This window comes from Hemibagrus wyckioides, linkage group LG15 (genome assembly GCF_019097595.1).
Source record: "Hemibagrus wyckioides isolate EC202008001 linkage group LG15, SWU_Hwy_1.0, whole genome shotgun sequence".
Taxonomy (NCBI): Eukaryota; Metazoa; Chordata; class Actinopteri; order Siluriformes; family Bagridae; genus Hemibagrus; species Hemibagrus wyckioides.
The window spans coordinates 15,451,964-15,476,177 of record NC_080724.1 but is presented as its reverse complement, the minus strand read 5'-3'; the positions used below and the strand labels follow the sequence as shown (position 1 = coordinate 15,476,177).

Here is a 24,214-nt window from a genome sequence, read left to right as displayed (position 1 = left end):
TTACCTCAAAGACAATTTAATTAATGACTGCAGCAGTGTCTGGTTTATTACAAGCGCCTGTCCAGATGGTGGCAGTAGTGCTGCACTGAGAGGGGGGAGAGACATGACAGCTTAGCCTTCTGATTCAAAAGTCAGTTCGACCCCATCGGCTAATATTATCAAATCCAACATGTCTGAGAAAGAACTGGGGCAGAAATGGGACCGCTGTCTTGCCGACTGCGCTATCAAAGTCGGTAAGTCGGTCTTATAATCATTATAAACTAATCCACATCACTCAATGATAGTTACCTTCACTCAGGGTTATGCTAGCTGCTTAGCTTAGGTGTGTAGCTTGACGGGCATGGGAGTCGATTCGTGTGCTAAGATGAACCGAATAAAGTGCGCTAGATCGATGCATTCATTTATTTTAAAGTGTTCACTTCATAGTTACTCTGTTGTACGTTTTCGCAAGGCATTTAGCTATTTTAGCTACAGACTACATGATCCCTAACCTTCGATACAGTTAAAGCTAGTTTGTAATGAACATTGGCTTGCCAGACCTTAGACCTGTGCCAGCCTGACAGATAAATAATGCATAAATATAAGTTATGTGGGATTTAAATATTAAATAAAGAAGTGTACTTGTGCAGGTAAACTTGTATTTTGTCCTTTGTAGGTGCTGGTCTTGGTATAGGTATAGTCTTCTCTGTGGTCTTCTTCAAACGTGAGTGTTTCTGTGTGGTAATTATCCTGCACTGGTTATAATAATAATGATGATGATGAGCACTGTGACAGCATTTGAACTATGATTACAGGTAGGACAATGCCAATAGCATTTGGCACAGGAGTAGGACTGGGCATGGCTTATTCCAACTGCCAGAATGACCTGAGGACTCCATATCTCCTGCACAGCAATGTTACTAAGGTCAGTATATCAGTGGAGGATGGTGAGAGGAGCAACTATACTATATTGCCAAAAGTTTTGGGACAGCCATCCAAATCATTGAATTCAGGAGTTGGGCTTAGTCCCAGTGAAAGGAACTCTTAATGCTTCCGTATACCAAGACATTTTGGACAATTTCACACTCCCAACTTTGTGGGAACAGTTTGGGGATGACCCCTTCCTGTTCCAACATGACTGTACACCAGTGCACAAAGCAAGGTCCATAAAGACATGGATAACAAGTTTGGTGTGGACAAACTTCACCAGCACAGAGTCCTGACCTCAACCCAACAGAACATCTGTGGGATGAATTAGAGTGGAGACTGTGAGCCAGGCCTTCTTGTCCAACATCGGTGACTAACCTCACAAATGTGCGTTTAGAGGACTGGTCAAAAATTCCTATAAACACATTCCTAAACCTTGTGGAAAGCCTTCCCAGAAGAGTTGAAGCTGTTATAGCTGCAAAGGGTGGGTCAACTCCATATTACATTCATATGCACGTCCCAGTTTTGGCCTGACTCACAGTCTCCACTCTAATTCATCCAGTTCAAAAGGTGTTCTATCGGGTCAGGACTCTGTGCAGGCCAGTCAAGTTCCTCCACACCAAACTCACTCATCCATGTCTTTATGGACCTTGCTTTGTGCACTGATGCACAGTCATGTTGGAACAGGAAGGGGTCATCCCCAAACTGTTCCCACAATGTTTAGAGCATGAAATTGTCCAAAATGTCTTGGTATGCTGAAACATTAAGAGTTCATTTCACTGGAACCAAGGGGCCAAGCCCAACTCCTGGAAACACTCAATTCAGTTGTTTGGAGTGGTGTCCCAAAAACGTTTGGCAATATAGTATATATGTAGTAAATTCTAAAAATATATATTACTTAAAAAGCAAGTATGCATACGTAGACAGCAACTATTCAAAGTAAGCATGTAAAGAGCAAGTATGCGTGGAAGTATGGCAGTAAAGTTGTCTGATGCTTTCACACAAGCGTGCAATTGGAAAGAATTGACCTTCTAGGCTCTAGACAATTTTGTAATATTTGGTTGAGTTTGTTATGATTGAGGGCACTTCAAGATCCAACTAATCAGGACACAGAGTTGTCTCTACTGACCACTCAGTCATTCAGCTTTTTTTTACTGACTTCTTGAACTAGTGTTTAAACGTCACAGCCTACATCGTGTGTGTATGTGTATATATTTTTGGTTTTGCTCTCTTCATCCTTAGTTTCCTCATTTCTTGTGCTGTACCTACTGTCTTAGGTGTGCATCTTCTGATTCTCAGGTACCTTTGTCAGTTTGACCTCAGGTTGCTTTCACACCTATAAAACCTTTTCCCTTGTGAAATCAGTGCTTTTTTCCTCATTTCCTCTTGGGTCCAATTTGACCTGGAAAGAATCCACCATTCATCCACAACTTTTATATTAATCTTTATAATTGATATAGGCTTAATCAATGAATGAATTAATTCACACCAGAATCACTAAAGTCATTATTTATTTATATATCTCTCTTAGATGTGAAATTTCTTTATTCTGTACTGACCTTGAAATAATGCCGTCATATGGTGTGTAAATTGCTTTACCATTCACCATCGTTATTTTACGTTTTCCCCACCAGGCTCATCAAACATTCATAGATCTGTCTCTGTTAAAATTGCCCCAAGGATGGTAATAAAAACGCCCCATTTGGGTAAGACTGTGTGCTGTAGCTTCAGATATACACTATATTGCCAAAAGTATTCGCTCACCTGCCTTGACTCGCATATGAACTTAAGTGACATCCCATTCCTAATCCATAGGGTTCAATATGACGTCGGTCCACCCTTTGCAGCTATAACAGCTTCAACTCTTCTGGGAAGGCTGTTCACAAGGTTTAGGAGTGTGTTTATGGGAATTTTTGACCATTCTTCCAGAAGCGCATTTGTGAGGTCACACACTGATGTTGGACGAGAAGGCCTGGCTCTCAGTCTCCGCTCTAATTCATCCCAAAGGTGTTCTATCGGGTTGAGGTCAGGACTCTGTGCAGGCCAGTCAAGTTCATCCACACCAGACTCTGTCATCCATGTCTTTATGGACCTTGCTTTGTGCACTGGTGCACAGTCATGTTGGAAGAGGAAGGGGCCAGCTCCAAACTGTTCCCACCAAGTTGTGAGCATGGAATTGTCCAAAATGTCTTGGTATGCTGAAGCATTCAGAGTTCCTTTCACTGGAACTAAGGGGCCAAGCCCAGCTCCTGAAAAACAACCCCACACCATAATCCCCCCTCCACCAAACTTTACACTTGGCACAATGCAGTCAGACAAGTACCGTTCTCCTGGCAACCGCCAAACCCAGACTCGTCCATCAGATTGCCAGATGGAGAAGCGCGATTCGTCACTCCAGAGAACGCGTCTCCACTGCTCTAGAGTCCAGTGGCGGCGTGCTTTACACCACTGCATCCGACGCTTTGCATTGCACTTGGTGATGTATGGCTTGGATGCAGCTGCTCGGCCATGGAAACCCATTCCATGAAGCTCTCTGCGCACTGTTCTTGAGATAATCTGAAGGCCACATGAACTTTGGAGGTCTGTAGCGATTGACTCTGCAGAAAGTTGGCGACCTCTTCGCACTATGCGCCTCAGAATCCGCTGACCCCGCTCCGTCAGTTTACGTGGCCTACCACTTCGTGGCTGAGTTGCTGTCGTTCCCAAACACTTCCACGTTCTTATAATACAGCTGACAGTTGACTGTGGAATATTTAGGAGCGAGGAAATTTCACGACTGGATTTGTTGCACAGGTGGCATCCTATCACAGTTCCACGCTGGAATTCACTGAGCTCCTGAGAGCGACCCATTCTTTCACAAATGTTTGTAAAAACAGTCTGCATGCCTAGGTGCTTGATTTTATACACCTGTGGCCATGGAAGTGATTGGAACACCTGATTCTGATTATTTGGATGGGTGAGCGAATACCTTTGGCAATATAGTGTATGTTCTTGGCTGACAGGAGTGTGACCTCCTGGGCTTCTGCTCTTGTAGCTCATCCACCTCAAGGTTCAGCATGTTGTGTGTTCTGAGATACTTTTCTGTTCACCGCGGTTGTAAAGAGTGGTTATTGAGTTACCAGTCAACTTAAACCTGTCTGGCCATTCTCCTTTATACTCTCTCATCAACAAGGTGTAGTTCACTGGATGTTTTCTGCATCATTATGTATAAACTGTGTGTGAAAATTCCCATTTCTAAAATACTCAAACCAAGCCCAATCTGAGTCACTGAGATCACACTTTTCCCTTGTTCTGATGTTTGATGGTGAACATTAACTGAATCTCCAGACATATATCTGTATCATTCAATTTATTTCTCTTCTTCAGCTTCATGCCTGATTTGGATAATTGCATGAATGTTTGCCCATAATAAAATGAACCGTGAGTGTAGACCCTGTAAGTAATAACATAAAGCTGTGATTACTGTGGCTTGATATTGTTACTGGTTCAATATTTCCGAACATCGTTCTGAGCGAATCAAATGAACGATTCTCTCATGATTCAAATCATTTAAATTAGTTGTCTGAAAGAATAGAATCAATACAATGAGTCATGTTGTGCGGGCCAAGCAGCTGATATTTTTGGAGTAAGCAACAAGCACTGTAATTTTCCTTCCATTTGGAAAGACAATGCTGACGCAATCATGGACAAGACCCGCTGTTTCAGTATGTTTATTATCATCATCGTGCTTTTAAGTAGGAAAGCTATGATTTGATTGTAACAACCAAACATTTTGTTCCGTTTTCTTGCAGGAGCAGTAGCATCGGACCAGTGCAGGATTTCACGTGTGTTCGTCTTGCTTATCTGATAGCCGACTGGCATCTTTCTGCAGATTTCTCATCGTCATCCAGTAACCCTGTGCCTGAAACGAACAGTCTGTCTTCATCACATTGTTCATAATGATATTGTTGGATAATGTAGATTTGGGAATGATGTACCCTGGAGCTTGTGCACTTATAAAACACTATTTTATGACATGATCTCTGTGTTCTCTTTAATGTTTTTTTTTGTATACAACACAGTAGTCGAACATTGCATTTTTCTTAGAAACTTGAGTATTCTGAGCATTCTCCCTCTCTTTTTTCCTTTTCTCTCTCCTTTTTCTTGGTAACTGTGATAAGAGCTGAGGCAAAGGATAACTTCACACTGAAACCTGTGAAGCATCTCTACACTATAACATACCAATAATGATACATATAATAAACCATTTTTTTTACAAGAATTGCACATACAATTTTATATAGACTTTTCTTATGAAATAAGAGAAGGTAATATAGAACTTTACTAATGACGAAGGAAATTATTTTGCCCGACTGCTTCAGATTATAAGAAAAATAAATGAAATTATCTATATATACAAATGTATTCGAAAATATAAATACAATCAACCTAGAAGAAATTTTTGTGACGCCGTCACAAAAAAATGAGTTCCTTCATCATTTTTCATGATGTTTGCACGCCTTAGGAGTTTAATTGTATCGAGCTACATTAGACTTTTGAGGTGGTCAGTTCAGTTATCTAATTGCTTACTGTTTCCCATGCCACTGATTTCCTCCACCAAAAACACTCAGCTACTCAAATTAGATATTAAAAAAATGGATGGGGGAAAAAATGCATCATAATATGACTATTAAAAAAAGTCTCTAATGGTCTACATGAAAACCAATAATTATGCTTTAGTGTAAAAAAAAAAAAAGGCCCCTCTTCATTAATTCGGAATTAACTCTGACTGTGAAAGTGCCTAAGCCTACATTAAGAGTGTGATGCTCAGACACGTTCGGTTCTCGGTGCCAGCATGCTCAGTTAGGAGGCACGCTGGAGTGGAAGACACAGGGATTAAGAGCGGAGAAGGAGGAAAAAAGAAAGAAGTGTGCCAATACACAAACCTGTCATACACCTGTAGACAGTTTCAGATACAACACTACACAAATGCATATGCAACACAATACACTAACATGGAGCTTATAACATTGCAAACCATTATTCTTTTAATTACATAAGAGGTGCTACATGTATACAACACCGGATTCTTGTGCTCTCTCAGCGCTGAGTCTCTCTGTATCTTCCTCTCTCTCTCTCTTACACACACTCACAGTGAAGCCCACCTCTTGCTTGCCCTCCCCCAACGTGTGTCATCATGACACACTGCTTTGAAACATACTTGACAAGCACGGGATTACTCACATTGGTGCTAAGCTTGGAAGAAGCCAGACATAGACAAGGCAATGTGCACTCAGCTTTTTACCACTCAGCTTTTCTGAGAACTGAATTCTTCAGCTCCTGAACGCGGGAACACCGGGAAGCTGTTCTAACCATGCTAGAGAGAGAGACTTGAGTGGATTCCTACAAATGCAGGATGCTATCTCTGCTCACCTGAGAGGCATGTGACCTGTAGACTTTCCGAACCAGGTGAATGGGAGGTATTTGTTGTATCGGCACGTTGTCTCCATGTGGCTGAAAGACGACAGATGAGACCAGACACCGCAAGTGGGATTGTACGATGAGTGGCTTCACTTTTTCATTAGAAGAAGCTGTGGATCATAACCTTAACAGGAGCAACATCCAAACCAATGATGTGTGGAGCATCAGTGGAAGTGGTCCATGGCTCCTGGCGGTCATTATGTCCCTCATAATTCTGGTGACAGCTTGTGGGAACATCCTGTTAATAGCGCTGGTGTTTGCCCACCGGTCATTACGCTGCACCTCAAACTGCTTCCTTGTGTCCCTTTTTCTATCTGACTTGATGGTAGCGCTGGTGGTGATGCCTCCGGCCATGTTGAATGTGCTCTGTGGGACATGGGTGCTCTCTCCCGGGTTCTGTCCTGTCTGGCTTTGCTTTGACGTCATGTGCTGCAGCGCCTCCATCCTGAACTTGTGTGTGATCAGTCTGGACCGCTACCTCCTCATTATTTCTCCATTACGCTACAAGCAGCGCATGACCCCTCCCCGGGCTTTGCTGCTCGTGGGTGGTGCCTGGGGTTTGGCAGCACTAACTTCCTTCCTGCCAATAGAGATGGACTGGCACAGTCTGGGCCGTATGCAGGACCACTCCGGGCATGACATGATCAACACCACTGTCCCATGGTTAAGCTCCTACTACCCAGCCTCATACTTCCAGGTCTCCAACTCTGGCATGCTGTCATTACAATGCCGCCTGCGAGTCACGTTGCCTTTTGCCTTGGTTGCCACTTTCCTCACTTTCTTCCTTCCGTCGACGGCCATTTGTTTCACTTACTGCCGCATCCTATTGGCCGCAAGGAGGCAGGCACGTCAAGTAGAAGCTCTCACATATCCTCCATACCCACACCATTCCCCCGGAGAACCGTCCCGTCCTCCGTCACTTGGACACGCTGCTCAAGAAGTAGATGATTACAGCCACCAGGATCCTCCAGTGATGCGCCAGGCTCCGGTGAGAACATAAGTCAGGCAATTAAGAAAGTTAGAGCAGGGATGCTTTTCATAGAAACAGGTCAACTATGGCAAAATAAAAATGAAAAAAGGTAAAATTTTAGACAACTGCAAGCATATGCGCTGCTATTGGTTTTTTACTCTTCAGCTACATGTTTTCCAGTACATAAAAGTACAGTACAACAAATGCTGATGTCCTGCAAGTAATCAAAGAAAAATGGTGCAGGAAAACCTTGAAAGAAAAAAAAAGGTTTAAAGAGTGTATTCATAATGCTTTTGAAAATGCATAGAACTGATTTAATTATTTTCTGAGAAATGGGAATATAAACAATCAATCACCAACTGAAAATAAGTCAGGTCTGTCTGAATGCCTCTGACCTTCCCTCTCACAGCTGTCGGTAAACAGCGAGCGGCGTCTGGCTCACAGACAGGGGAAGAAGGCGCTGAAGGCTAGTTTAACACTGGGAGTGTTGTTGGGGCTGTTCTTCAGTGCATGGCTGCCTTTCTTCATCACCAATATGGCACAGGTAGGCGTTCCTGACTCCTCAGTCATTAAGTCATCTTGACATTTGTTCCATGGTTGATTTTTGACATTTTAAGGTTGCTTGAAAGGCACATAATTTTTTCTAATTATATATAATTACACACATCAATGGCAACTCGTAAACAATGCATAATAGTCTGATGTTTGAAAGACACATCAACTCCCCTATTTATATCTGTAATTAGACCCATTTTGCATTCACTAATCCACCAGCTCACACCCCCCCATCTGCATTGACACTCTTCGCCCACAGAAAACACCGCCAGCATGGAGCGTTTTTGGGCCCCGTCTGTCTCTTTCTCTCCTTCACACTCAATATGGTGTGTGAATCTCTTTCTCTCTCTCAACACACACACGCACACACTTTTCTACCCTTTTCATCTACCCTCAAGCCTCCCCTTCACCTTTTCTTTGCACGTTAGACATCAGTGACCTTTTCTGTTCTTCTAGTCTGTTCTGCATATTGACCTCCTTCTTGCTCCTCAGGGTGACCTTTGTGTGTTGTTTGTTTAGGCTGTGTGCGAGTGCGTGCCTCCTTCACTGTTTGATGCCATTACTTGGCTTGGCTACTGTAACAGCACCATGAACCCGATTATCTACCCGCTGTTCATGAGGGACTTTAAGAGAGCCTTAGGGAGACTGCTGCCCTGCTGCTGTTCCTCTCACATCCCTAGAAGGCCATCTCCTCCGCTTTCCCTTTCTCTGCGCAATTCAGGAGAGCCTCAGTTACAGATAGAGCCACCCTCGACTGCTTCCGACCCGCCGCAGCCACCTGCTACAGCCACGGACGCTGTAAACCTGCTTGACGCCGAACACGCCGAGATTCACCTGCCTTTACTTCTGCCCAATCAGGTAGATACTCTGGACTGAGGGTGCCCTTGCTGAAAACCACATGGTGGACATATGAATGCATATAGCTTACACACAGAACGAACTAAGACAGAATGAAAACATGGCGGTAAGTGTTAACATTCTATTAAGACCGCATGTTGAAATCATCACCCTTGCCGAAACCGTGTGGGGGCGGTGTTAAGACAACCAAACCGAGACATCATCACGATGTGAGGATGAGCATGCACATAGTCTGGGATTTAAAACAGAATTAAACAGCCAGCAATGAATCCATTGCTACTAGCATTGCCATAACAACCACAACAGCAGATGGAAGGCAAGATGAGAGCGAAAGAAATGAACTAATAGCCACCATAATGTCAAGTGGTTGCTGGATAAGCCATAACAAGTTTTATAATGAAGTCTTTATGCTGCTTTTCAGGGTCGGATTTAGACAATTTAGACTAACAAAAAGTAGAATTGGAAAGCACAAAGAAAACATGTCTTGATTCTCTATGATTGGTTCGAATGTTCACAGAACACAATAAAAATGATAGGGCTCATTTTTTTTTAATGTTTCAGGTTTCTTAAATGGCATTGATTAATATTTGATTGACAAACAATACATGGAGCAGCCCTGATTTCCAGAATGGAGTTTGCATGAGACAAACTGTTTCTACTTCACAGTGTCAGCAGAAATTAACACAAATTTTTTTTTTAAATGAATTGTGACAAGTTTAAGTCGTTTCTGGCTTATTTAAAATTCCAGTTTGTTTTATTCCAGTTTGTAACACTGCTTCATTTGCTTTAATGTTTCTATTGCTATAAAACACTTGAATCGACTCTTGAAAGCCTTTATAATTAGCAGTCAAGATGTATCAGGTGTTTTACAGCAACACAGCACTAAACAGCAGCATATTGGTACTCCAGTACAAGGACCACGAGGCACTGATTTAACCTTTAATCTCATCTGAATCCATGTGCGCTCTCGCTGTGTGTTCTATGACCGGGCTATGACGTGAGTGCGTAGGCAGTGTTGCAGAAAAAGGCTGTTGGCTTTTGTCTGCTTGATCCTGCGTGGGACATTCGGTTCTTTTAGGGTTGTGTTTGATTGTATGTTCAGTAGTCCAGTGTTTGGTGTCCCATTCCCAGGAATTGCACTCACTGTCTGTGTCACATTGACCGTCCTGTATGTGCTGATGGTCTGAAACTTCAGTGCCCTCAGTGGAAGTGAAAAGACTACTGTCCTTTTGTTCAGACTCGGAGACACTTAATGAGTCTAGCAAGTCAGATATGTCTGGAATATCCCAGCCGTTCTCCTGCGCTCTTTCAGCACTGTCTTCTTCTCCTTCAGTCTCAGTGAATTCCTTCCTCACATTAGTCTCCTCACTTTTGTTTGAATCCTCTAGAAGGTTTTGTCCATTCTCTTTGATGGGTTGAGTCTCTGGAGGATCCAGTTTCCTCTCACTTAACATCACTGAGTGAGTTTTAGCTCCAGCTCCCTCCTTGGTAGGAACACCAACTGCTACAAGGATTGTGTCCATCTGATGCATGTAGTCCAAGTGGCCTTTGACCTGGGAAAGACAGAATTCTATGTTTAGAGAAAGGCTAAGGCAAAGGTTAGATATGGAATTTTGATACTCGGAAAGTACCGGGACGTAATTACACGCGTCTCTATGTAAATATCATGAAATAAAAGCCGAAATTCTGATCTATTATCTCATATTCATCTTTTGATCTAAAACGTGAAGCAAGCACAAAAGAACAGGCCTTGCTCTTCCAGTACTTTCAGAGAGCACTGTATTTTCATTACCGTAGTATTTCATGCACAGTCATTCAAAACGAAATAATGCCACCGGATTCATCTCTGTTTAACGACTGTGTGCTCGCACATTATGTTGGAAAAAACCCCAAAATTATGTACTGAAACAGCCAAACAGTTGTTTTGTTACACAATAGGGTTTTCATTTGATGCCTCAAATTTGAGAAAGCTTTCTGTATAGATTGTGTTAATAATAAAGCCTGTGTAACAAACACTGCTACAGAACGACAATAATCTATGAATAAAGACAGGAAAATAGACCCAATTTTCATGGTCACATTTATAATATTTTTTTTTTAAATAAATGCAAATTGAACAAAAAAAATGATAAATTGTCAGTCAACATGTCTTTCAGTGGATCTGGTGTAGAATCTTTAAATGCAATTTTCTATTGTTTCACATTTGAACTCAACTTTAAAATACTTATACTGTGCTGCTGAATTATCAAATCTGAATGATGCTCTGCCAGTAGTACTGGTATGGCTGTAATCATTTTATTATATAATAACCAATTCTTTCCCAGGGACCCGTAAGGTGCATTGTAACTAAGACTTTGCACTTTCAAGCTGCACTTCAAGAGAGAAAGTGTGACTGTTGAGGGGACGGCTATTTATAACTGCTTTAGCATAAGTGATAACGTTAAATATAGTTATAAAGGGTTACGAGTGTGAGGTTTAAGTATTAATAAAGTAATCGTATATAACATTTCAGGATGTCCGTTTTTAAAAACAATAAATAAATTCTGGGTCATCATATCACCCTGTTGTTAAGTTATTTACCCATATTCACCCTTTTAGGGTTTATGATCCCTGCATAACTTTACTTGTGATGGAGATATGTACAAAGGAGAAACAATTTAGTTCAGTTCAACATATTAAAAGATTTCACCATGTGAAGAGTTTTTCCACCGCACAAGGATAACACCATACTGCATTACTGCTATACAGCATATTGTATCTGTTGTGTTTTAATATTAACTGCAATAATTTGACTAACTATTTGTCCAGAATATAAAAAAATGCTGTGTCAGAGGGCAGAATCGCAACAACATCCGATATTGCAAAAACAAGTCATGACATACTATTTAGAAGTGGCATAAAAAAACATCACCAATAATATTGATGCCTGTAAGTGTTAGGCTTCCAAATAAAGCTCTCAACTGTGTTCCTGATACTGTGTGCCCTTTAAGCTGCAGCGATTGGCATCTTGCTGCTGATTACTTCTCTGCTGCTGATTGACCAAGGTTCTGCTGCATCTTTTAATCAATGTCCAATGAATGGGTTTTGTTATCACATAATCCTTTATTTACTTTTAGTCACATTGACCCTTGTTTCATGGGCTAGTCAATAAGGCAGGCAGGATGACCTCCCACTACACTGCAAGAGAACGAGGGTGAAAAAGAGTAAAATATACTGCTTGTTTTATGTCACTTAAATGAACTATATTTGAATAGTCTATGTCTATTTAAATGCATTTGTTGCATCATTCTAAACATATGAGAGTAGGGTCACTATGTCATATTAGTGTAATTACTTGTGCCTGGATTTTCAGTGCCAGGTTTAACACGCTTATGTAAATTTTCCGCAGATCCCAAAACAAAAGATTAAGTATGGATGTACACATTTTGTTCACATGATTAAATTGGGGATATAGTAATCCCATCACACTGTAAGGATACAACGCTGAAGGTGTTTATATAGCTCCATCACATGTTCATTAGAATATTCATGAGGCAGAATGGGCTTCTCCGTCCTCCTATGAACCTGGCGTATTGTATGTAGGCCATTTACTCACCACCGAAGACAGATCGACATTAATTATGCGGCGATTATTTGAGTTGATTGGCTGTAGTCCTGCCACAGACAGCTGAACAGATGAACCTCTATACACAAATCCAAGAAGCCAATCTCCTCTAAAAAGGAAAAAAAAAAATCCATCAGTTCCACTATATTTCTAAAATACTAACTATAAATGCAACTTGTCTTCTCCTAACCTGCAATAACCATTGACAATCTTCCCAGCAACAACCTTCGAGAGCCTCTCCCACGTTTTTTCTGATCCGTCCACAGGCGCTCCGAGCAGAATGACATCCTCTATGACACCTTCACTACCTGGCCAACAATGAGACATGACATGTCTTTCAATGTGCAGGAGGAGATAAGGTTCACAAGTGCAGTCACACTCTGCAAATTGATATTTCTGACCTTTCCATCATATAAGAGAGACAAAAAAAAGTACCTTGATCATTGGCAAGTTCTTCCAAACAGAAATAGATCACTCTGGCGCCAAGGCTAAATCCAATCAGACTGACAGGTCGCTTTCCCTTTGTTAAGACAGAGATAGCAGAAAAGACAGCACTAGGGATACCATCCTAATTAGAGCTTCTGTATGATCTGATGAGCTGCACAGAGCAGTCAGTAAAAGTAAAGTGAAATGATTTCTATCTAACACCTCACAAACCTGTTGCCTGCTCCGGAGCACTTGGGCCAGATGCTTTCCTACCTCTGCTGAGCGGCTTAGACACACTCCCCATGGGTTATCAATCACGCTCGCCACCGCCAGCAGAGATGCGGGCCATGTGAGAGCAGTAACGATGCCTGTGCAGGAAGAAGGCCAGAAATAATTGAATATGAACTTGAATATGATACTAATTTTTACAGTTAGGGCTGTAGAACTAGATTGCTAGACAATTACAGTTGTTTTGTAAAGCAATAACATACAATAACAAATAAGTCAGGATATATAATGACTGAATGATCCTAGAGCCAAAATAATTGAAAAAATTATTTGATAACTGCAAAAATAAAAGCAATAAAAAGAGAAGTGTGTTTACATTGAGTTATGTAAAACTCCAGCTCTTCATTAGTCATTTAATAGCTAGTACTATGTTTATAGTTTTCAGTGACAAGGTGCAATAAATAGTTATTTTATTACCCAAGCTGCAGAGTAGTACTGATAAACAACTTTCCAGCATTCACAATTTGTAGCAGCCCTACATGTGGTGAAATGTATACTATTTATAGCTCTGAAAATGACTTGATTTTTCTCAAAAGCACAAAAAAGAGAGGACTTCATTTAAAAATTCCACTATGACTGCAGCATGGGTGCATTGTGGACATATATAAACTTTGATTATAAACTGAACAGGTTAGACTTTGTACATAACAATCCAACAGCGTGAATTAAAGCCTGGCTTTATTCTGTGTGAGGAAGCCCTATGTTGACCGAAAGCAGGCATCGAACTGGAGGTTACAGCCAGCTAATGGATCATTTACTGATAAATATTTAGTTTTTAAAGTTGAAAATTTCGCGTCATGATTTATTCCATCGAGACATCTATATTTTAGACCAAAAAACAGAGACAAACTTCTCTTCGCACACATGTACAGATTAAAGAAAAAAATAATAATTATACCTGTATAATATTATCAATAATATAGACTGAATTCAGGTAGAATGGAAACATGTTAGGAAATTCAAGTTTATTTTAAATCTTTATTTCTGTAACAAATAAAAATCAGCCAAAAAATTTATGTGTGAATGAACATACTGCATCTGTCATGCATAACTAAAATGTACTAGAATTAACCATATTCAGTATGTAAAGCAGTTACTAATTTACATTAAAATAAAGTCAAAATAGCACCAACATACTTAGACAACTCACCTGAAAGCACTGTGTATTTGAGGGCCTCCTGGGCCACAATGCTGACAAGCCCATCCCACAGTGTGTTCAGGACAGAGCCCAGATCCAGTAGGTAGCGGGACTCCCACTTCAGACAGTACTGCTCTCCGCAGGCATCCAGACTGCGCCATGGAGCCTGAAAGGAACCTATGATAACCAACAAGATGAGAACAAAATGTCTTTTCAAGTCATTTCTGCACATCGTATGTGTCTTGCACAGGTCTTAAAAGTTTAAAATACGAAAAAGAAAGGGTGGCCTACAAATATCTGAAAATATGTTTCAAAATACTGTCTCTTAATAACTCAAAGAAGTCTGTGTAATAGGTTAATTAAGCTGGAATGAGTACTTACTGTATTTGCCACTGCACAGCCATCCTGTTACTGCCACAGTCACGTGAAGGTGTTTCCCTGAGCTCAGTGGAAGGAACTCAAATTCCTCGATTTTGCCCACACGTTTGTTCATCTTATAGCCTACCAATGGAAAAAAAAACCCCGACAACACTACAATATCAGGGGTCAAAAAGTCAATCTTAAGTGAAACAAAAGTGCAAAGTCAAAGAGAGCAGAAAACATGTGATTAGATAGACTATATGAGCTCAAGGCTTGGCAGCTTTACTATATGTCTGAGTTTCCTACATCCTACTTTCCTATTTTAAATGTAAGCTGTTTTGGCTAAAATGCCTGCCAGATATTTAAAAGTAACCAAATGAAAGACAATACGGCAATTTACATCAGCTCACCTGTTAATCCAGCTCCTGCAGCGCCAAACAGGGAGGCCATGATAGCAATACCCGTGGCTGAACCCAGAACAGCAGCTCCTCCTGCACCCAACACTGCACCTGCTCCTGCAGCCACTAAAGGTGCAGCCAGACCTCCTGTCACACCTAACACACAACAAAGCACTTATTTACTCCTGTTCAGTATCACTCCGCTAATAGGCGCTATAGGAACGGTTAATGCATGCAAGGTTACTGACTGGTTGTTACTAACCAAAAGTTTGCGGACACCTTTAGGTATTAAATATCTATTTCTAACTCACATTTGAGACAGATCTTTACATTTAGAACGGTGCTAGTTTTGTGTTTTAGAAAATTACAGTTAGGGAAGATCAAATAAACAATACTAACAATGACTATGTGATCTGAAGAGTCAAAATAATTGTACAAGTGTACAGAATAATATGATTCCTGCAAAAAAAAAAAAAAAATATATATATTAAGGTATAAATGGCAAGGCCAAATAAAATTTTGTACAATAAAAATATCTGTGGTTTTTAACCTCCTACTGCTACAGTTATTTAATCTCAAAAGCGAATAGGGAGAATACAATAAGTAAATTAGCATACATTATGTAACAAACATTTATTGTGCTTTGTAAAAGGATGTTGAACAAGCACATATGGATGTGATGGTCAGATGTCCAAAAACTTAAAGTGTGCATGCATTATGAAGTCTTGCTTGCATTCAATGGGATAAACAATTGTTTAAACACACCCAGTACTGTTCCCCCACCAACAGTTGCAAGACCTATCAGCAAGTACCGCCGCAGAGCACGCCCTCTTTCCTTCTTCCGTCTTCTTGACGACTCTTCTCTGTGCACAAATTTAGAGCAAAGAACAAACAGACAGTATACTAAAGTGAAATCAAATCGCCACATGTTGTGATGAGCTTGGAATTATAACAAGTGTGATGTAACATGGATGAAGACTGCATTTGTTTAAAATATTATGTGTGCTTGCTAGATTGCATGAATGCCATGATTCATCAAAACACCTACAGAGACTTTCTGAAATAGAATTGAATGGAGACACCATTTTTATAAAGTGCTCAGATTGCTAAAATCATATTTATTTTAAAAAGAAACAGTGAACACCCTTGGATGTGAATCCTAAACCCCTTAGTATAAATGAAGAGTTTAAGGAAAATAATATAGGGTCATGAGCAAAGCAGAAGAAAACCAAACCTTGCACTTACCCTCATAATAAATCCAGATTGAAAGCAACATTACAAAAAAAATAAAACAAACATTTGTTAACTTGTTATTCATTAGTTATTCAGAGACTCTAACTGCTCAGTGATCTGACAGATTCATTAGACATGGTTACTACACAGTGAATGATAATCCACTGAATATTTCTGACTTTGATTACAAACAGCCATGAGCTCATAAATGATTTCACATGGGACTAGAGTATCTTAAAGAAAATAAAATCTAAGCAATTATCCCCTTATATCATTTTGTACTGGAGCTACAAGACTAATGTAGATAACAACGATTCCCACAAGACAATGTCCTTCAAACACTGTATGTAAGACAAAAACTCTACTTAGTGCTGTTTCATATTTTAACCAATAGCATAAATATAAAAGTAAGTAAGCGTATCTCTTACTCGCTCTCCTCTCCTCCCTGTCTCAACTGTTCTCCAAGTGTCTCCTCAAAATCTTCGAGCTGCTGTGGACAGACACGCAGTAGGCAGCTGACATGTCGGATCAGGACGCGAGCCCTGGCATCATACTCACCTGGAGCAAGAGAATAGAAGTGTGATCAATACATTGTTTTTCACAACTGGCATCATAAGAGGTAGTCAAGACCCTCACCATCTTTGACCGAGAAGGAAACAAGATCCTGAGAGAGAATGAAACAGAGCAGAGCAGGTGGTTACAATTCCAGCAGTGTTGTGATAACACAAGCACTACTGTGGGCTGATAAAGTGTGTGTATTTACACACCTGTGTAACAGGCAATGCACCAGTGCTGAGTAGTGGCTCTGCCTGAAGAATGGTCACGAAGGTGTCACTACCTTCACACCCAAGTCCAGCCAGGAAGGCGTGCATCACTGGCATGACAGACTCGTCAAGACCCAGCCATTGTACAAAGCCTTCTAGATACTTCTCCCGAAACGACCTGTCAGGAAGAAATCGTTCTTGTTGTGCCAAGATGCTCTTTACATGTCAAACCAATAGTGCAAATATACACATATCAGATTTAACTATGTTTGCTCTGTTACCTTTGTTCTGATCCTGGGAAAAGATAGCCAAGTGACACCCCACACAATGCAGCGCAGGCAAATCGGCCTGGTTCACTGAGCTGCCTCCCGATCGCTGCTTCTGCTGTTGACTGAAGTCTGCCATTCAATTTGGATTCTTTTCCTCCTGGGTCTGTTAAGAGAAAAAATTACAGACATAGCACAACTAAAAATGTAGTATATGATAGCATACATGTCAAAGTAATGAAAAAACTAAATGTAACATGTGACTTAAAGGTGTACTTTGGAAAAATCAAGTTATTGTTTAGCAACAGCAAACGTTTAGCTGAATTTGTACGTAAGAAAAAGTCATTTGTTGGACTTCAGGACAGATATAATTGCACTTTTTTTGGTTTCTCATCATATTTTTTGAGAGGAATTTAGGAAACAACTCTTTAACGATCAGTTCAGCCCAAAGGTGTTCTGTTGGGTTGAGGTCAGGACTCTATGCGGGTCAGTCAAGTTCCTCCACACCAAACCCGTGTCTTTATGGACCTTGCTTTGTACACTGGTGATCAGTCATGTTGGAACAGGAAGGGGTCATCCCCAAACTGTTCCCACAAAGATGTCTTGGTATTCTGAAGCATTAGTAGTTCCTTTCACTGGAACTAAGGGGCCGAGCCCAACCCCTGAAACACATGATTTGGAGGGGTGTCCCAAATCTTTTGGCAATATAGTGTGTACACACATATACACTATATTGCCAAAAGTATTCGCTCACCTGCCTTGACTCACATATGAACTTAAGTGACATCCCATTCCTAATCCATAGGGTTCAATATGACGTCGGTCCACCCTTTGCAGCTATAATAGATTCAACTCTTCCGGGAAGGCTGTCCACAAGGTTTAGGAGTGTGTTTATGGGAATTTTTGACCATTCTTCCAGAAGCGCATTTGTGAGGTCACACACTGATGTTGGACGAGAAGGCCTGGCTCTCAGTCTCCGTTCTAATTCATCCCAAAGGTGTTCTATCGGGTTGAGGTCAGGACTCTGTGCAGGCCAGTCAAGTTCATCCACACCAGACTCTGTCATCCATGTCTTTATGGACCTTGCTTTGTGCACTGGTGCACAGTCATGTTGGAAGAGGAAGGGGCCAGCTCCAAACTGTTCCCACAAAGTTGGGAGCATGGAATTGTCCAAAATGTCTTGGTATGCTGAAGCATTCAGAGTTCCTTTCACTGGAACTAAGGGGCCAAGCCCAGCTCCTGAAAAACAACCCCACACCATAATCCCCCCTCCACCAAACTTTACACTTGGCACAATGCAGTCAGACAAGTACCGTTCTCCTGGCAACCGCCAAAGCCAGACTCGTCCATCAGATTGCCAGATGGAGAAGCGCGATTCGTCACTCCAGAGAACGCGTCTCCACTGCTCTAGAGTCCAGTGGCGGCGTGCTTTACACCACTGCATCCGACACTTTGCATTGCACTTGGTGATGTATGGCTTGGATGCAGCTGCTCGGCCATGGAAACCCATTCCATGAAGCTCTCTGCGCACTGTTCTTGAGCTAATCTGAAGGCCACATGAACTTTGGAGGTCTGTAGCAATTGACTCTGCAGAAAGTTAGCGACCTCTTCACACTATGCGCCTCAGCATCCGCTGACCCCGCTCCGTCAGTTTACGTGGCCTACCACTTCGTGGCTGAGTTGCTGTCGTTCCCAAACACTTCCACGTTCTTATAATACAGCTGACAGTTGACTGTGGGATATTTAGGAGCGAGGAAATTTCACGACTGGATTTGTTGCACAGGTGGCATCCTATCACAGTTCCACGCTGGAATTCACTGAGCTCCTGAGAGCGACCCATTCTTTCACAAATGTTTGTAAAAACAGTCTGCATGCCTAGGTGCTTGATTTTATACACCTGTGGCCATGGAAGTGATTGGAACACCTGATTCTGATTATTTGGATGGGTGAGCGAATACTTTTGGCAATATAGTGTATGTGTATATATATATATATATATATATATATATATATATATATATATATATATATATATATATATATATATACACACACACATATATGTGTGTGTGTGCACAACCCGAACTGCCTGTTATTTCCTATCAGGCCTGCTTTCACTGTCCAAGCTCTCATGTTACAGAATGTCACGTCGATTGACCACCAGAGTGGTCACTCTGTTCTAATAAACAACATAAACTTCTGCAGACTAAAAAGCAATTCCTAGTAGTTTTCAGGTCAAATACAGTAAACATAGAAACTCTGCTACCTCATTTAATCCCACATTCCTTCAGTAGGCTAACTATGTTTAGCTAATCAAGTTGCTTGGAGACAGCTTTCACACTGTTAACAAAGCGAAAATATTCCCCGTTAACTTACCTAAAGCTAAATCCGATCTTTCTCCATCTGATGAGTCCATGCTCCCAAAGCCCGGTCCCCTGGCCCCGGTGTTTCACTTCCTATCATCCATGTCCATCCATGTCCTTACGAGTCGAATCAAAGTTCAGTTTTTAACACGTAACGTTTCCTCCCTCATACACGTGTCCCTCATAATCCAGACCCTCTCAGATACAAGCCTACAAACTGAGTTAAAGTTTACACAACTACAGACTTTAAATTCTTATAAATAAACGAAAATGATACTGCAGTAGTGCATGTAGTGGACAATGGCTGACGTGTGTAATGGACGATGCGGAAACGTACTTAAAAAAAACAACACAAAAATAAAAGTGTAATATCAGTGTCTGGCGGAAGGGGGCAGCACTGACTCTACTAATTTATTTAGGCTTTAAATCGCAGTCCAAAGCGTTTTTGTGTCCTTAATTCTGGCTCTCTAAGTGATTATGAATGATTCATGTGCAATTTAACGAAAAGTAAAACAGTGTGATGCAATGTGAAGCATTACAGTAACAAGTAAAACAGTGTGAAGCATTAAATGAAGATCACTGTAGGCTATTTAGGACAAAACACTTTCAAAAGACAAAAGTCATGTGGTAGGACAAATCTTAATAAGATAATATTAACAAACTGATTTCTTTTCATTCATTCATGGTCAGTAACCACTTTATACTGGCCACAGTGGAGTTGGATTCGATCCCGGGAATACTGGGTGTGAAGTGGGAATACGCAGAGGATGGAATGCCAATCTGTCACAAGCTTGCATACACAAACCCACACCTAGGAGCAACTTCGTGTTGCTAATCCATGTCCTGGTGTGACTTTGGTAAGTTGGAGGAAACCAGAGAACCTGATAGAAACCCAAGTGGATATTAGGAAAACCTCACAAAGAACGTAACCTGAGATCTGGACAATGGAGATATTGGGCAGCAACACAGCCTCTGGTATCGGTATTGTACATTTTAATTTCATTTCATTGAAAAGCTGCAATTTAATATGATTTGAAAACAGCCTGCGTGTTGTGGCAAAACTCACAGCTTTGTATCTCATTGCTCATCATCTGTGAAAATGTGTGACTTGTCAAAATGAATGCTACCTTAAAGCAAGAAAAACGAACACGCTTCATATTCAGGATTTGAATGTGTTGATGCAAAGGATTCCTTAATATCTTGTATGGAGCTTAAATCAGAGAGCATCAAGCAACCGTTTCATTTGGCCCACATACCCCTAGCAATTAATGGTGAATACTTTATCTGAATCTGGCAGCCAGAACACATCCACAATTCAAGCCATTTCTGAGGGCAGAACATACTTTAATAGTGCATATGGGTATTAAATATGGTTGGCTGCATTTAGGACATTTTGGCCCAGAATCCAAATATTGTGGCAACAATAAATGTACCGGCTTACACTCGGGCCCCCTTTGGCCCACAATTCATTTATCATTGCCTTTGGCACTGTGCACAATAACTGGATTTGACAAAGCATGTTTATCCTCTTAGAGCCAATTTTGTCAGTCATGTAGATCAGGGGAATTACTTTTACAAATGTGAACATGAATTTAACCACAAAGTGAGCAAAAAAAAAAAAGGCTGTTCAGGCAGATGAATCATCACATACAGTATTTGGATAAAAGTGAACCATGTAAGCACATTACCTCAAGTGGGGCACTGCCTGCCTGCCTTCCTGCCTGCCTGACCCCCCCACCCCACACCCCCTCTCTTCCAACACTCCACCTTCACTAGTCCTGTTGCTGCCTGGTACCATACATCCATAATGATACATCTGCATTGGTGTAAAGGAATGTACAGTATGTAGGGGAACCTTAACTGAGGTTAAAAAAACAAGCCAGTCCAATAAATTTGCTAGAGTCTGTGTTTACTGTGTAAACGGTTTAATTCAGTATTTATTTACTGTTTTTTCCCCCAATATCTTAGCATTGCCATACAGTGACACACAGATTGTGTTCCAAATAGTTCACTAATTTTAATTTTTTATACTACTTAATATTATGGTCATATTAATGTTAACATTATTACTGATTTGTCATGTAAACCTATATACAGTATTATGTCACTGTAGGGGGAATCATAATGTAAAGCATTACCGTTATTATGATGATAAAGATGATGATGATGATGATGATTATTATTAGTAGTAGTAGTAGAAGTATTACTATTGTTATTATAATGGCTTGTTGATGTTTGTTATGGATTATCTTCTTTCCCACCAGTTCTTTTGCTATGCTCTCCTTTTTTGTACATGCTGCTACAGGCATGTAAAGGCAGTTCACCATCATCGCTTGTCATACTCTCCACTGATGGGCTGTGAACTACACAACCCTGTAAACGGCTTCCTACATCACTCATCATACTAAAAATGTTTAGCCTGGAGGACTGGTTATGTTTGTGCCCACATAGGTCTGGAAGATAATAAAGGATTTATTGTATAACATTCCTTATTTTCAGGTGACGGTCATCGCGAGTGACTTTTAGTCTGAAAGTCAAAATGTCAAGCAATTTTCATATTTTAATATTTGTTCTATAATCATTTTCCATTTATTAATAATAGAAATCTGCCTTCTCAGCATGACTCAGTGGTAAAATAAATTCAACAAAAGGGAATCTATAAATATTGCTGCTGTATTTCTATCACACTGATAAAAATCTGCATGCTCCACAACAGTAATAAGCCTGCCAAATTGCAACGAATTTTATAATCTGTGCCTGGGGAATTTAGGCCACATTCCTGAAAAATATTGTTATACATTTTTTTCCCACACTGAATTTTCACATGAGCTGGGTTTTCCCTTCATTGGGGAATTATTATTTACATATTGTTCTTAGGACATTTCATCCCCCCAAACAGGAGTAAATGGTTTTCATGTTGCACAAGTCTGTCATTAATATATTTGGATGCAATTCAATGAACCACTTATAGAACAGTCAGATGGCTTTTTGGCACATCAATAATTATATGAAACAGATCGCCTATGATGCAGTCTAACAACTGTCTTCTCTGAGTCACCAGCAGAAGTGTGTTGACTCAGTGTGATGTGTAATGAGAGCCAGGCAGGTACAGACTAGACAAAAGGAAAAGCCTGTGAAAAGATTTATGTTAAAATGAAATAACAGAATAATTGAGGATAATTGAGGAATTGAGCAGATAAAATATTCCCATTTCATAAACGTGATGTCCTATGAAGGCCCAAATGATGTGCTGTATTTGCAGAACAAACATTAAGGAAGGCAAGGCTTGCAGCAGATAATCTGCATTCCACTGCTGTCTAACATTTGTTAAATGATATATGTATGTAATACAGCAAAACAAGTTGGCTAAATTATCTGGCTAATGTCAAGTAGCGCTGAATGCATTACAATTGTTTTCATCACATTATTTTAAAGACCTTTTCAACACGTTAATAATTATCACCATATACAAAACAATTATTATTTAAATAAAAGCTAATAAGAGCAAAGAATGGAATCATAGGTCATGCATTTTTGCTTTGCTTTGGCACTTAAATTCACTAATAACTTCACCAACCATTGCGATTTTTCTCATATTTATGCCAGACACAGGCGAATGTCTGTGTTTTTGCAAGTACATCCGCGCAAGGATCTGTCAAGGCAGGTCCTCCCTACAAGGGGCTATTCTCAGACAGTTTGGCATCTGATCAAAGGCAGAATATAATAAACACACCCTTCTGACATCCACCTATTCAGTTAAAGTAAACACCTAAAAGAGTTAGCACACACAAACATACGGTTATACAAATTTTCACTTAATTTAGATTCTGATTCCTTCAGGGGGGGTGGGGGTGGGGGGGTGGGGGGGTCAAACTACATTTATGGCACTTTCTCTTTTTCACATGCACTTATATGTGCATACTGAGAAGAGTGGCCACAGCATGTATGTATGCTACCATGAGTAAGAGTCAGCTGGACGTTTGGGGGAATCGTGGGGGAGGGAGGCAGTGAGAATATGTCATGAAACAACTGGGGAAAAACTGTAGTGCGAGCAGCTGTATTAAATACTTGCCAAGTTAAACCAAGGAAAATAAAAGGAACGTGACAGACATTGACAGCAGGCTTTTCAAGAAGGAAAGACTATGAACAGAGTGGACTGAGTTTATTTCCTTTTTTACTTTTTGTGTTTGATTAACACTCACCGAGAGACAGCGGTATGAACGGAAGATCCGAATAAGGAGGCAATCAGAGAATAATGTGACATCCTTATAAGGATTTACAAGGCGAGATGAAGCATTCCGTAATACATAATACTGTTTTTTTTATTCTTGTAGTTGAACACAAGCAAGGAGATTATCTAAAGGAAATGCCAAAAGAGGAGAAGATTAAGAAACAGGGAGTTAAAGATGCTTGTAGATCTGAAGGCTAAATAAATACATCCTGACAAAAACAAGTAGACGGGGAATTTTCTGCCTCATTGAACTTGATTCAGCAACATTTACTAGATTCTCCACGTGGAGTAGTTACCTGTTACACAATTACGTCAGTAACCTTTAACTCAGCTTACTCATAAACTTCAGTTCAGGGAGTGGTGTAATCAGTTCATGATTACACCACTCCCTATT

The 24,214-nt window shown here is 40.6% G+C and overlaps 3 protein-coding genes across 3 annotated transcripts; 2 read left to right on the top strand and 1 right to left on the bottom strand.

Moving 5' to 3' along the window:
- Positions 1-72: 72 nt before the first annotated feature.
- On the top strand, positions 73-4,920 carry micos10 (mitochondrial contact site and cristae organizing system subunit 10). Its single transcript, XM_058409684.1, has 4 exons — positions 73-233; positions 656-703; positions 795-904; positions 4,698-4,920. Exons 1-4 carry the CDS (start codon positions 170-172, stop codon positions 4,704-4,706), a joined length of 231 nt encoding a protein of 76 aa, XP_058265667.1. The 5' UTR covers positions 73-169; the 3' UTR covers positions 4,707-4,920.
- Positions 4,921-6,163: 1,243 nt separating this feature from the next.
- On the top strand, positions 6,164-9,140 carry htr6 (5-hydroxytryptamine (serotonin) receptor 6). The gene is made up of 3 exons (XM_058409685.1): positions 6,164-7,354; positions 7,746-7,880; positions 8,411-9,140. The coding sequence occupies exons 1-3, from the start codon at positions 6,446-6,448 to the stop codon at positions 8,765-8,767; spliced, it is 1,401 nt and encodes a 466-aa protein (XP_058265668.1). The 5' UTR covers positions 6,164-6,445; the 3' UTR covers positions 8,768-9,140.
- Positions 9,141-9,282: 142 nt separating this feature from the next.
- On the bottom strand, positions 9,283-19,926 carry tmco4 (transmembrane and coiled-coil domains 4). The gene is made up of 14 exons (XM_058409681.1): positions 19,603-19,926; positions 17,242-17,392; positions 16,964-17,138; positions 16,833-16,860; positions 16,625-16,754; positions 15,729-15,826; positions 14,976-15,119; positions 14,587-14,706; positions 14,218-14,382; positions 13,011-13,147; positions 12,789-12,873; positions 12,544-12,661; positions 12,345-12,462; positions 9,283-10,302 (listed from the first exon to the last, which is right to left on the bottom strand). The coding sequence occupies exons 1-14, from the start codon at positions 19,640-19,642 to the stop codon at positions 9,682-9,684; spliced, it is 2,130 nt and encodes a 709-aa protein (XP_058265664.1). The 5' UTR covers positions 19,643-19,926; the 3' UTR covers positions 9,283-9,681.
- Between the last annotated feature and the right edge of the window lie 4,288 nt (positions 19,927-24,214).